The following is a 14,159-nucleotide window of genomic DNA, read 5'->3' on the forward strand; positions in this document are numbered from 1 at the left end:
GATAAGAACATCTGTTTGTCGAGTCTAGGATGATTAGAATGTCAGATTGGCTGCGATGAGTGCGGTGTCAGTGTTGTGATTCTTACTGCATCTTCATCACTAACTGAGTGTTGTCTAGAAGATTGTGCAGGTTGAAGTGGGTAGTGAGTAGCTTGTTAATGGTCTTTTCTATCATTGTGGCTGGATAAGGGAGCAAGGAGATAGGTCAGAAGTTCCTCAGTGAATGCGGGTTGGCTGTGGGCTTCTTGAGAAGGGCAGTGATATCTGCAAGCTTCCATTCATCCTAGAAAGTGGCAGACATGATGGAGGTGTTGATGATGTGGCTTTTGGTGGTGGGGAATGGTGATCTTCCCAGGTTGTATATGTGGTGGGGCCAAATGTCCGTTGGCCCCAGAATGAATGGTACACATGATTGCTGCTCTTACGTTTCTGGTGAGGGTTGTCCCTTTGGTCAGTGGGTTTCTTGGTTGGTGGTGGGTGGGATAGCAACACGTTCTCTGGGGTTGGATTGGTTTGCAAAGTTGTTGTAGATAGGTACCCAGATGTAAATAGAGGCGGTGTGGCTCTGAGTGTGTCTATCAAGGCTCATTCACACACTAAGATCAGAAGGAGTGAGCCACGAGTGAGTAGAAGAGATGTGGCTCTGAGTGTGGCACCCAAGTCTCACTCACACATGCAGTTCAGAATGAATAACAGGATACATATAGGAATTAATTAGGGGAAGTTGGGCAAGGGGCATTCTTTCCACAGGACCCTCACAGACAGCCACTCAGATGGGAGCATTGTTTAGAATGGGGAAGCATCGTGAAAGAAGAGTCACTTACACGATGACACCAGAAGCAGTGACAGGATTGATGCGAAATGTCGTGCTCTACATTCACTTGTGCTCAGCGGTCCATAAAATGTCATCCCAGCCTGCAAAGTGTTATCTCTCCTTTTAACTATATTTAATGTTAACTCACCTCCTTAAACACCTTCTGCTTGAAATCCACCGCCTCCTTTGAGATATCCTGGTTCGGCTGGACCCCTTTGGCCATTGCCAGAGCTTGGTACAGGGAGTTGTCTTCAGACTTGGTTGGGATCACAGAACCATCAGGCGCTACCAAGTTGAACTGCCCCTTGTATAGACTTTCCTTTCCTTGGACACGATTGATGAGTGTGTTGGTCTTGTTTGAATCCCTGAAAAATATATATTAATGGAACCATTTCTACAACAAACCTACAGTGTGTGAAATAAATGCCTGCATAGCATGGATACCTTACATGAATGTACATGTACAGCCACTGTAGGATTATGCACTAGAGAAACATCTCACATGGCTAATTCTTTGTCCCAGTGGCCCCCCAGATCTTGGAGCTAAGATTGTAAGAAGAGGGAGGAAAATAAAGTGGAGTGTAATGAATCAACCTGAAAATAGATCAATGAGTTGGGCGGCCCACTTTCAAATTTGTCAAGCATCATAGTGGCATGCGGTGCACAGGGGCATCTTGCACAAAAGAAACCACTACAGGAATTTCCCTCTTTCAATGGGTGCTGTAGAATGCAGCACGCATTGAAAGAGGAAAAAAACCTAGAGATCACTTCTTTCTTGGATTCATATCGGTTGGTCTAGCTTGGATGCTTTGTCGGTTTTCAAGGTGGTGGTAGCTGTTACAGACTCCGGGTAGAGGCCCAGCGCTGAGTAAAGAGTCTGGCAGTAATCGTGAAAGGATTTTATGATGTGTGCGTCATCAGTCTAGTCCTGTACCTCAGTGTCTGTTATCTTTTGAACTCCCATCTCTTGGCACTGAATGCGCAGCTGGTTAGATAAGCGACTGCCACAATGGTAGCCACCTAGTTCAGTTCAGTTCAGTAAATCTTTATTTCGACAGTAAAAACCATCATAAAAGTACAATTTATACAATTAAAAAATTCATTAAAAAATTCATTAAATTACATTTCTGAACTTTTTGACACAACCGACCCCTGCCCAATCTGGCATTTGCTGGCCTTGATTGTCAATCCAGCTTGTTTCAGGGCCTGGAGAACTGCTTGCAAATGTTGCAAATGGTCCTCCCAACTGCTACTGAAGACAGCAATGTCATCCAGGTAAGCAGCGGAGAAACCCTCCATTCCAGAGAGGACCTGATTCACCAGCCGCTGAAATGTGGCAGGGGCATTTTTGAGCCCAAAGGGCATCACGCAAAATTGGAAGTGTCCCTCAGGCGTGGAGAAGGCTGACCTTTCCTTCGCTCCATCTGTCAAGGAGATCTGCCAGTACCCTGAAGTGAGGTCAAAGGTACTTAGGTATTGGGCAGCTCCTAGCCGGTCAATTAATTCATCCGCCCTTGGGATCGGATGAGCATCAGTCTTTGTAACTGAGTTCAGTCCCCGGTAATCCACACAGAACCTCAGTTCTGGCGTGGTGCCCGGTGGAGCGGCTTTTGGCACTAGCACCACCGGACTGGACCAAGGGCTGTTGGAAGGTTCTATAACTCCTAGCTCTAGCATCTTGGCAACCTCTCCATGGATGCTAGCCTTCACCTTGTCGGACAGCCGGTAGGTCTTCGACTTCACTGGTGGGCTGTCCCCTGTGTCCACATCATGGGTACACAGGTGAGTCCTTCCCGGGACAAGGGAGAACAACGTAGAGTACTGCTCCAGTATCTGGCGGCAGTCCTCCCGCTGTTCAGGAGTTAGAGCGGGAGAGAGAATCACTCCCTCCACTGACCCATCCTTCTCTTGAGACGAGAACAAGTCTGGGAGAGGTTCGCTTTCCGCTTCCTCTCCCCCATCAGTCACCATCATTAAGATGACCTTGGGACTCTCATGGTGGGATTTGAGTCGGTTGGCATACAGCACCCGTAGGGGCTGTCGAGGGGTCTTAAGGTCCACCAGATATGTGGCCTTACCCTTCTTTTCCAACACTTCAAATGGGCCTGTCCAGCGATCCTGAAGGGCACTAAGCTCTCCAGGCTCCATCACCCACACTTTCTGGCCAGGCTCCAATTCCACCTGGTGAGCATTGTGGTCATACCACTCTTTCATGACTGCCTGGCTGGCCTCCAAGTTGTCAGAAGCTTGCTTCCACAACTTCGCCATCTGGCTCCTGAAGGCCAGCATGTAGCTCACCACATCCTGGGGGGTTTCCTGGGAGACTTTTCCCAACCATCCTTCACCAGGCTGAGAGGACCGCGTACAGGGTGCCCATACAGAAGTTCAAAGGGGCTAAAGCCCACTCCCATCTGTGGCACTTCCCCCTTCTTCGTTGATTTGAGTGGCTGGGTCCCCCCCCCCTCCACCTTCTTCGTTGATCCCCAGACACCCCATGCCCCAGCCTCTCTCAATTCTTTTCCTCCTTTCACTGAGGAAATTTTTCTCTCTCTTCTCCCGAAAATTAAATCCGGTTCCCCAGCAGATATCTGCCCTGCATTCATCTTACGGCAGATCTACTCTGTTTGTACCCTGCCTCCTCTTAGGTTCCTTAATGACTCTTTGGCTCAGGGGGACGTGACCCAGCCACTCAAATCCGCCTCTATTGTTCCCATTTTAAAAAAACCAGGAGCCGATCCCTCTGTTTTGGCTAATTATCGGCCCATCTCCTTGCTACCCTTTTTAGGTAAGGTGCTGGAGCGACACGTCACCTCTGCGCTCAGCTCCTTTGTCGAGGAAAACGGGGTGTTGGCCCCCTGCCAGGCTGGGTTTCGACCTAAGCACCCGACAGAGTCAGTGGTGGTGTCGGTGTTGGACACCCTCAGAGAAGGTATGGACGTCGGTCAACCTCAGGCGCTGGTCCTCCTTGACTTGTTCCCCGCTTTTGACACGGTGGACCATTCCATCTTACTTTCCCGTGTCAGGGCGGCGGGCATTGGAGGCTCGGCCCTCATCTGGCTCTCATCCTTCCTGAGGGACCGGAACCAGGCGGTTCGTCTTGGGGAGTTTTCAGCTACCCCCTGTCAGTTCCAGTGCGGGGTGCCCCAGGGTTCCTCTCTGTCTCCTTTATTATTTAACCTCTACATCTTTGCTCTTCAGCAGCTGGAGGTCACGGTATATAACTATGCCGACGACCTCCAGCTCATCTTCAATCTGTCCTCTTCTTCTGACTCTATTTCTAATTTTCAATCTATTCTATCCTTCATCAGGGACTGGATGAACTTCAACCACCTGAAGCTCAATCCCGATAAGACGGAACTTGTGGTTACGGGTGGCTGCTCCAGTCCCTGGAACTCTTTATTTTGGCCCCCTTCCTTTGACTCTCCCCCCACCCCAGTCCCCTCTGTTAAGACCTTAGGTATCAAGCTTAATGACAAACTCACCATTCACTCCCAGATAGGTTCGGTGGTTTCTTCTTGCTTTCTTACTCTCCGCACTATCCGCTCTATTTCCCTTTTTTTTTCTCTCTCTGCACTCAAATTGATTATGTCCGCACTGGTCCTGTCCCGCCTGGACTACGGGAATGTCCTGCTCAATGGCATCCCTCAGTGCAGCTTGCGCAAGCTACAACTGGTTCAGAACCAGGCGGCCCGCCTTGTCTTCGGTCTCCCCAAATTCTACCATACCTCTCCCCTGTTGAAGACCCTCCACTGGCTCCCTGTCCGGGAAAGCGCCTTGTTTAAACTAGGCTGCATGGCTTTTCAGGCCAAGACTGGCCTGGCCCCTATCTTTATATCTTCAGCCATCAAGACCTACGTTCCCGGCAGAGACCTTCGCTCCTCGGCCCAACATCTCTTAGTAGTCCCTCGTTATAGGAAAAAAAACAGGGCGGTTCTAAATTCTCTACCCTCGCCCCTGTGTTCTGGAACTCCCTTCCCTTCCACCTCAGGTCCCTTACCCAGTTTTCCATCTTTCGCAAATCCCTCAAAACATTTTTGTTCACCCAGGCCTTTCTGTCTTAAATTCTTCATCCCCTGCCTCAGCTTATGTCCTAGCAGTTGACTCCCCCATGTAGGCTGTCTGCTATCTTAGCGCCAAGAAACCGTTCTGGTGTATGTCGCGCTCTACAAATACTTTAAACTTAAACTTAAACTTCCCTGTAGGAGAATAGCAAACAGGGTAGGAGGACGTCCCATTTCCTCCGCAGGCTTTCGGGCAGACTTCTGATCATGCCCTTCAAGGTTTTGTTGAACCTCTCAACCAGTCCATTCGACTGGGGGTGATAAGGAGTGGTGAACCGGTAGGTCACTCCACACTCCTTCCACATTGCCCGCATGTAAGCTGGCATAAAGTTGGTCCCCCTGTCAGACACAACTTCTTTGGGGAAACCCACTCGGGTAAAGATCCCCATTAGGGACCTAGCCACCACAGGTGCAGTGACTGTCCTCAGAGGAATTGCCTCTGGGTACCGTGTGGCATGATCCACCAGAACCAGGATAAACCTGTGACCAGCTGTTGTTGGTGGATCTAAAGGCCCTACAATGTCGATGCCCACCCTTTCAAAGGGGGTGCTAACGACTGGAAGTGGTTCCAGGGGAGCTTTCAGCTTCACCCCTGTTTTCCCACTGGCCTGGCAGGATACACATGTCCGACAGTAGGTGTTGGACGCCACTCTCATCTGAGGCCAGTAAAAGTGGAGGACAAGCCGAGAAAAGGTCTTGTCCTGACCTAAGTGTCCTGCCAAGGGTATGGCATGAGCCAATTCCATCAGAAAGGCTCGGTATTGTTGCGGGACTACCAAGGCCCTTGATGAACCAGGTAAGTGTACCTTGGGTTCACTGTAGAGGAGTCCATCCTCCCAGTAAATGTGGTAGTGTCCCGTAACATCACCTGCTGCCTGGGCTTCAGCCTGTCGCCTCAGTCCCTCAAGGGTAGGGCACTCCCTTTGCCCCTTACAGAATTCCTCTCTGGTAGGCCCTCCCTCCACATGCCACTCAGCAGGGATGGGTAGGTCCTCCAGCGAGACTTCTTCCCCCTCCACGGACTCCTGGTCCACCACCGCAGGTGGTCGATCTGTCACATGGGGTGTGGAAGCCGAAGCAGGCTCTTCCTGTCTGTCCCTTTTTGGCAGCGGGTTGGGCCATTGTTCCAGGCTCCAACCCAGGCGAACTCCCTCTTCGGGTAGTCGCAGACCTTGTGCTCACACAGGCCCAGTCAGGTGTACCCAGCATCGCAGAATGCGTCCGGTATTCCACCTCTCTTCAAGCGTTGTGCTCCATATCATTCCCCAGCAGACAATCAACTGGCACGGCAGGGCTTACGGCAACTCGTAGTGAACCTGCAACCCCTTCCCACTCAAAGGGAACCTCAGCCACGGGATAGTGGCCCATTCTGCCGTCAGCCATCGCGGCGGGGTGGAGTACATTGGGAACCACCTGCTCTGGAGACACCAGTTGACTTCTCACCATAGTCATACTGGCTCCTGTATCTCTCAGAGCCTCCCCTCTCTGGCCATTGATGGTGATCCATTGCCCATACTTAACAGTATTCGGGGGCACCTGGATCTTAGGAACCATCTCCCGTTCTCCCAGGGACACTAAGGTGACAGCCGCCCACTCACCCCCCTTATCTAAGGGCAACTCCTCCACGAGCGCTACACTAGCTACTCCCGGTGGTTTTCCTCCAGTGGGAGGGGGTGGTCTCTTTGGGCATCTGACATCTCCCTTATAATGTCCAATACCACCACACTCAAAGCAGTGGAGAACCCTTGGCTGCTGGCTTTGGCCAGGATTAGGGTTTCTGGGCGGGTTTGCCTTAGGGGTGAAACCTGTTCCCTTTCCCTGGAAATTGTTTTGGGGACCTTTAGAGAACTCTCGCTTTTTATCTCCCCCCTCCTTCTTCTGGGGGGCGCCCTGTCCGGCCTTTTGGGAATCCCCTCCAGTCCCCTTTGAGGACACCCGGGTACTTACCCAGATGTCCGCCTCCTCTGCAAGCTTCCGGGGATTGGTCAGCTTTCTGTCCACCAGGTGTTGGCGCAGCTCGGGAAAGCATTTCTCGAGGAGGTGCTCTTTCAAAAATAGATCATACAACCCCTCATAATCCTTCACCTCACTGCCCTTTACCCAACCCTCTAATGCCTTTCTTGCATAATCAAGGAAGTCCACCCAGTTTTGGGTGGTTAACTTGTGGCTCCCCCTGAACTTTTGGCGATACCTTTCTGGGGTAAGCCCAAACTTCCTTACCAAAGGCTAACTTCATGGTGGGGTAGTTGGTTTGCTCCTCTGATTCCAAGGCCAGCAAGGTGTCCCAGCCAGTAGGAGGCATGTACTTATACAACCCACCCCCCCAGTGCTTCTCCTGGATCCCATGGGCTCTTAAGGAGACCTCATAGGCTGCCAGCCACTTGGCTATGTCATCCCCCTGACTATAGCTGGCAATTATATCCTTAGACAGGTAGGGTCTGGACTCCCTGGTTGGTTCTCTGGTTTCGCTGCCACCATTTGAAGTTGGAAAGGGTCCCCGTTGCAGGGCCTGGAGTTCTAACTCTTTTAGTTTGAATTCATGAGCCATTCTCCGCTCTTCCTTCTCCTGTTCTAACCTCCTCCCCTCCCTCTTTTCTTCCAACTCCATTTTTGCTTTTTCCCACCTTAACAGTCTATCCTCTCTCCTGTCAGCTAACTCGGTTTCTGACAACCCTCTCGATGACACACTGCTGCCCTCCCGTGAGGTTGCCTTGGGGCTGATTGACATCTCACCCACCCCCGGGGAACATTCCGCAGTCCTATCAATGACAGTACCTCTGTCCGATTCCTCCTCTTCCACCGTTCCCTCCTCATTGCGCGCTTCCATCCAAGCCCTCAAACTGGTCTGGAATTCCCCCTTCTTGGCACCACGCTTAAAGAACACTCCCAATTGTTGACAGAAATCTTTTAGCTGGGCCAATGAATAAGTGTCCAGTTTTTCCAGTGCAAATTCCATTTTGCAAAAGGGCAACACAAGGTTGAGCACACAAAAAGAATAGAGTGGCAAGGGCAACCTGAAGCTACCTCCACCCACCACCAGTAACAAATTTGGAAAAACAAAAGTAAAAATTAGGAGGGCCGCTAGGAGAAAACTCCAGGTGTAGGCTAGTGGATTACACTAAATTACTACAGAGTAGTTGCAACCACAGTCAAGATCCCACCGCTAGACACCAACTTGTTGGAACCTAAATATGTCAGGTCACCTAGGGTAGCCTGGCCTAGGGTAAGGCAATATCAACAGAGGCACATGTGTAAAGGTTGCAAGCCACCCAGCAGTAATCTAATGCACTATCACTCAAAAATGACACAACACCAATGTTTGTGTAAAAATACGAGCTTGTTTTATAAAAATATTTTATCTACTCTTCAGTCATTTTACATCTCAATATACTGTACAAATTGGTCAGAAGATTCCAGTTGACATATAACCTCAGTAGAATTCAGTTCAAAAGAAGTTGGTCTTCTACAGTGTTCGGTTTCTCACCCCAGTGGAGGCTCTCTAATTATATCACCAGAACGTCCACAACGTTGACACTTCCTCCACTTCAGTTTAACACATTAGAAATGTCCAGGTCTTAGAACCCTGGAAGGTTACCTCCCCTTGACAGAGCAACACCCTCCTCGCAAGAGATCAGTAACCCCAAGATGACAGTTTCAAGTTTCAAATGGAATGTTTCTATAGCTCAATTATCACTTGCACATAGGTAAATAAAATGAGGTCACCGTTTCTTCTTCCCCTCCCCCTCTGTAAAAGAATCTCACGCTTCAGCATTCAAGTTTATAACTTTCCGCAATTGCAGGACACTCCCCCAATACTGTGGAGATTTTTCATAAATGCCTCCCTCTGAGCTTGTTAAACGTAGGCTTTTCTCCGGCTCTCCCGGGCCCTTCCTGACTCAACACGGAGATCCCCAGGAAATAGCGGGTAATGAGGGAGGGTTCTGTCAGGTGATTCCAATAAAGGGCTCAAGAGAACTCCTCCTCCGCTTCTCGTGTGATCCCCTCAGTCAAGCTGTTCTCCTCCCTTAAACCTCCACCTTACTTGATAATGGAGCGGAGGGTGGCGCTGACTCGGTTCCTCTCAGCTCTCCCGCCTCTGCTGCTACTCCGCTCACGAAGCACGCCCTAGACGCCTGGGCTCGCAGGGGGCGGCGTCTGGGCTGAGGCAATCGGGGTTTCCGGCTCCCGGGCAAGACGCACTACTCACTGTCAGGATGCGAGGCAGCGCAGGCGCGGGTGATTAGTGTTCCCGCTTGGCGCCGCCTCACTTGCTTGCTCGCCTGCCCTGACACCGCTTCTGGGCCTGCGCTCTCTCTCCTCACCCTGCCGCACTATTGGAACTGCACAGAGTCGAACGCTCACTTACTCCTGTGCTCAATGCCGCACAAGCTCCGCTGTCACTCGCCTCTCTACTGCAGCTTGCTGGAGGCGCAGGGCGTCACACCTCGCTCCAATCCGCTTCCACCAAAACGCTGGTAGGTGAAGTTTACCAGGGGAATGTAGGGAGAAGGTCCCCAGCAAGAGCTAGGACAACGGGGGAAAGAGGGGCCAAGGGCTCAAGGGGGAGTCTTCCGCCACAGCCGGGCCAATTTCACAGAAGAAGAAGGCGGTTGGGAGGGTTTGGTCAGGGGCCAGAGGGGGAACGTCTCCCTGAAGTGGTTGTCTATCACACGGACAAACTAACTGCTTCCAGTGCGTCCTCCTCCTCACACCACTGCCTCTCTCCTCCAACTCCCTGTACTACACAAAATGGCTCCCTGACCCTTGCCCTTTTATAGCCAAACCACACAGGGTCCAGTAGGGTCCAGAAAGTTCTGGAAGGCCTAATGTTAACCTATGGAGCAGTCTAGGATGTGGCAGTTGGGGACAGTTGGTGGCCACCATTTTGAAAAACTCAGTAAATCCCTGACAGGAAAGGCACCTAAACTGAGGTGACTGTTTATGAGGGAAAAAGAGCACCTATCCCCCCCCCCCAGGCCAACACCATAAAAATCTAGTGGACACAAATATAAATAAAGGCATGAGGGGCAAAAAGGGGACAAAATAAATAATAAATTGGAGGGACTACGCAAAAAGTCAGACAGGTCTAACAGGTACAGAATATCGAGGTCAAAAATATCGTTGGACAGAATATCGACCCTAAGGTAAGTAATATCGATTTTTTTTTATATCTATGTAGGTAATATCGAAGTTACTAATATCGATATTTATATTATTTTTATGTATTTTATTATGTATGTGTAATATTTTTTGATAAGTATTTTACTTGTTTTAAATTATATGTGTATTATCTTTATTTATTAATAATGTCATTTTTAAATAAATGTTATGTTTTATTACCGGAGTGGGTTGTGGGTTTATAGGGGAATAGGGTGGGAAGTAATTTAAATATACTAAATTAGTTATTCGTTTTTAGCAATTATAAATTAATTTTAATTAATTTTTGTGTTTATTTCAGTAGCGGGTTTATAGGGGAATTGGGTGGGAAGTAATTTAATTGTAATTAATTCATGATTTATTTTTACTTATTGGTATGGATAAATACTTTCTTGTTAATTAATTATTAATTGGCATATCATTATTTTAATTGATAATTACGTTTTTTTATTGGTAATTAAAGTTTTTAATTGGCAAACAATTTTTTTAATTGGTAATTCATTTTGTTAATTGGCAATTACTATTCTTAATTGGTAATTAATTTGTATTAATTGGAACATATTTTTAATTAATTGGAAATCAATGTTTCATAAAAATTATTATTTGGTATGAAAAATAATGTTATTTTTTAATATTTTTTAATTGTTAATTAATTATAAATATTTAATATTTTTTTGTAATGAAAACTAGTTTATTGTTCAATATTTACTGTTTGGTGATTAATATTTAATAATTAATACTTATTGGTATTTATTGTCAATTTATTGTTAATTTATTGTTAATTAATTATGAAATTGTAATCATGTTTTTAATAATTATTAATTTGTATTTTTGAGTGATGTAGAGATATTAAAAAATGTAATTATTTATTATTTTAAATACAAAAATTCTACGATATTCCAACGTCGATTTTTTTGTAGGTCGATATTTTTACCGTCGATATTGTTTCAGTGATCCGTGGTACAGCTGAGTAAAAATTTGCCCTAGCACCACTGTGCCTACTGGGTGCCCACTGGGGCTCTGAAAGAAAATGGACCCCAAAAGGAAATCAGCACTGGCACCTTGGTACCCAGGGAGCCCAAACGCTGCTCCAGCACTGACAATGTGCCTCAACTAAGCCTCACTTACCGGGCTCCTTTGGTGCCCCCTCTGGCAGGGGGGAGGCATCGATGGCAGAGCTGGACAGGTCCCATTCTGGTGATCACGCTACCAGAACAGAACAAGGTTTCAATTCAACCCCACTCACCAGGGCTTCTCCGGGGACTCCTGGCTGGCGGGACAGGCACCAGCCATGTGCCTCGACCGACCCCTTCATACTGACTCCTTCTGCCCAGACTTTGCGGACACCCAGGACCACCTGCAGGGCACACACCTCGACTGTGGGAGCTCTGCTCCGAGCAGGCTAACGTGGCCTCGCCATAGGCTGTGCTATGATTGGCTGGGCTTCAGTTTCCTTTCTTGGGCTCCCCCCACAGTCAGACAGCTTGCCTGACTTTCGGGTCAGCCACGCTGCCTTCTCTCCGAGCCGCAGCAGTGATTATTAGTGGTGAAACGCCGGGTGGGCTCCCACTTCAAATAAAGGCAATTGCGGGGTGGGCACCCGCTTGTCTAAGTGAGCGCACAAGCGGTGTGGGCGCCCGCCAAAGAGCACGCCAATGCAGGGTAGGCACAAGCATAAAAGCGGGGTGGGCATCCGCTTCTAAAGCTGCTCAAAGCGGGTGTTAGACTTGGCATCTTTGGGCGTATTTCCTTTGAGTTTTTTGCTTTCTGACCTCCCGGTTTGGACTCTCTTTTTGATGGCGTAGCATTTCTGCGCACTTTTCGCACTGTTGATCAGTGGGCAAGTGCAGTTGCTCCTCTGTAAAGTGTGTTATGTATTGAAGTTTTCCTGATTGGATATTTGATCTATGTGTCAGTCACTAGTAAAGTGCACTTTGGGCGCTGGGCCCGTGGACCCACAGCACAGATTGTGCCACCCATGACCATAGCCCGGAAAAAAGGTATCTCAGACCTGCCATCGCAGAGTCTGCACGTAGTCGCGACTGCCATGTCGACTTGGCCCGTGCCCACAATGCCAGTCAAGGGACCTTCTCATTTCTTACATGTCAGGCGTCCCTAAGGTAGGCCCAAGGTACACCTGTGGGCAGGATGCAGTATATGTGAAAAGCAGAAAATGCTCGGGTGTGTACTGCATGTCCTGATAGTGAATACAGCCAAATTTGCTCTTCACTATTGCAAAGTTACCCCTTCCCCGTATGACAGATCGGGCAGTTTGTTTATAACATCTAATAAACACAACGGGCCTGAGGAAGGAGGTAAGGAAATGAAGTTTAGTATGCCTGAACTCAGAATCTAAAGACGCAGCTTTTAGTGAAGGCGCTTTTTCCATTTTGAGTTTGTAAAGGCCACTTTCAGAAAGTGGGTATTATTTTGCTCAGTCATCCTGTGTGCCTCTGCTGGAACGTGGATTGCCTGTATGGGTTTAGGATGGCAGAAGGTTGGGGAGTCGGTGTGGCTCTAGATAGTCTAGGTCGGTCAGGAAAGGGCTGAATATACCTGGGCTGTGATGGGGGAGGAGGGAGGAGTTTTCCTTGCACCTCAAAAGCCCTGGTCTGCCTCTGACAATGCAGTCTCCACCTCCTGCCAGGAAATCACACCAGAGAAGGCGGAACTGGTTCTGGCCAGGCACAGACACCCTCTGCCTGAAAGATCAAAGGATTTTTGTGTCCAAATAGCGGGCCCTGACCCCTGAATTGTTGAACTCATCTGGAACAAGAATACTGCCAAGAAGAAGAGCCGGAGAAGCTGATAAACGGAACAACTGCTTTGCTGGGTGCTTTGTTGGACTGACCTGCAGTCACTGCTTCTGTCTTGGGCAGTGAAAGGACTGGACTGGACTTTCTGCAACCTAATTTGTGAGTGTCTACGAGGGCTTGAGGTAGAGCTTGCCCCCTGTTCACAAAGTTTCAGAAACAGCAAAGACTTCAAGTTCTTCTACCCGCAGAACTGGGGACTGTTTGTTCTGTGCTGCAACCAGAAGAAAAACCAACTTAATGACATCAACGACGACTCTGCCAACTCTGTGTCCTGAAGGCACCGCAGAGAGCACCGCTGCAATCCCGTAACGTGACCCTGGTCTCACTGACAATGCCTGCTGATGCCATCACTGAGCCGCTGCTTGCACTGCGACTTGTGGGCACTGCACTCCACACCGCCTTCTACACAACGACGCCGTGGCCTTCCTGACACCGCCACTTCCCTCCGAAATCAATGCTGCTGCTTGCAACGTGGTTTGAGGGCACCGTTGGTAAAGTTACATGACGCACCACCCTCATCCCACACTGCAGCCTTGACCGACCGATGCCAGTGCCATCGACTCCCGCTCATCAGCCGACGACAGAGCTTCAGCAAGCGACGACGCTGCTTGCACCGTGACCTGCTAGCACCGTGAGGAGCACTGCCTTCATCTCACACCATGACCCTGGTCTCAGCGAAGGCGCCATCTGACGCCACCACTGAGCCGCTGCTCGCACCATGACCTGGGGGTACCACAAGCGGCACCGCTGCACTTTGCACCGCACCACCCGACGGCGGCTGGCGCCAGCACTCCTGATCCCATCAGAAAGGACCTCGACCTGCAACATGAGTGACTTCAAGGGCCCCATCGCCCTGCAGTTCTGAAAGTAAATTTTTGTTGGTCCTCCCCTCACCATAGCTGGCCTGCAATATCGTGGCCAGCCAGAACTGTTTGGGCTATATTCCATCCCGGGTGTTTATCAACGCTGCTGTGACTGGCAATGGGGTTGATAAAACTTCCAGGATCAGACTTGTTATCTACCTGCAAAACATCATTTTCAAGGCACAACAAAGCTCAGACCTCTTGTCCCAAGTGCAGTCGGTGCTCGAACTCATGGAGGACCTCAGTTTTCTGATTACTCAGGAAATAGTCACATTTGGTAACCAAGAAGAAAATTCTTCTCTTAGGCTTTGCAATAGGTTTGGAGACTAAATTGTCAAAACAAGAAGCTGGAGCCATGAAAGGGGAGTTCAGACAAGTCCTGAAAATGTTCACAGTGTTCCTGGGGATGACTGCCAAGAGTGTTGTGCCTACTAGTCTCGTCGAGTCA

The 14,159-nt window shown here is 49.1% G+C and overlaps 1 protein-coding gene across 1 annotated transcript in view; it reads right to left on the bottom strand.

The window, feature by feature from the left end:
- LOC144819181 (uncharacterized) overlaps nucleotides 1–14,159 on the bottom strand; it is a 244,180-nt gene that overhangs the window by 135,473 nt on the left and 94,548 nt on the right. Inside the window, exon 5 of the mRNA XM_078677153.1 lies at nucleotides 963–1,179. Coding sequence (XP_078533279.1) covers nucleotides 963–1,179 — 217 coding nt within the window. The remainder of the gene's footprint in view (nucleotides 1–962; nucleotides 1,180–14,159) is intronic.

Source organism: Lissotriton helveticus, chromosome 2_1 (assembly GCF_964261635.1).
Source record: "Lissotriton helveticus chromosome 2_1, aLisHel1.1, whole genome shotgun sequence".
Classification (NCBI taxonomy): Eukaryota; Metazoa; Chordata; class Amphibia; order Caudata; family Salamandridae; genus Lissotriton; species Lissotriton helveticus.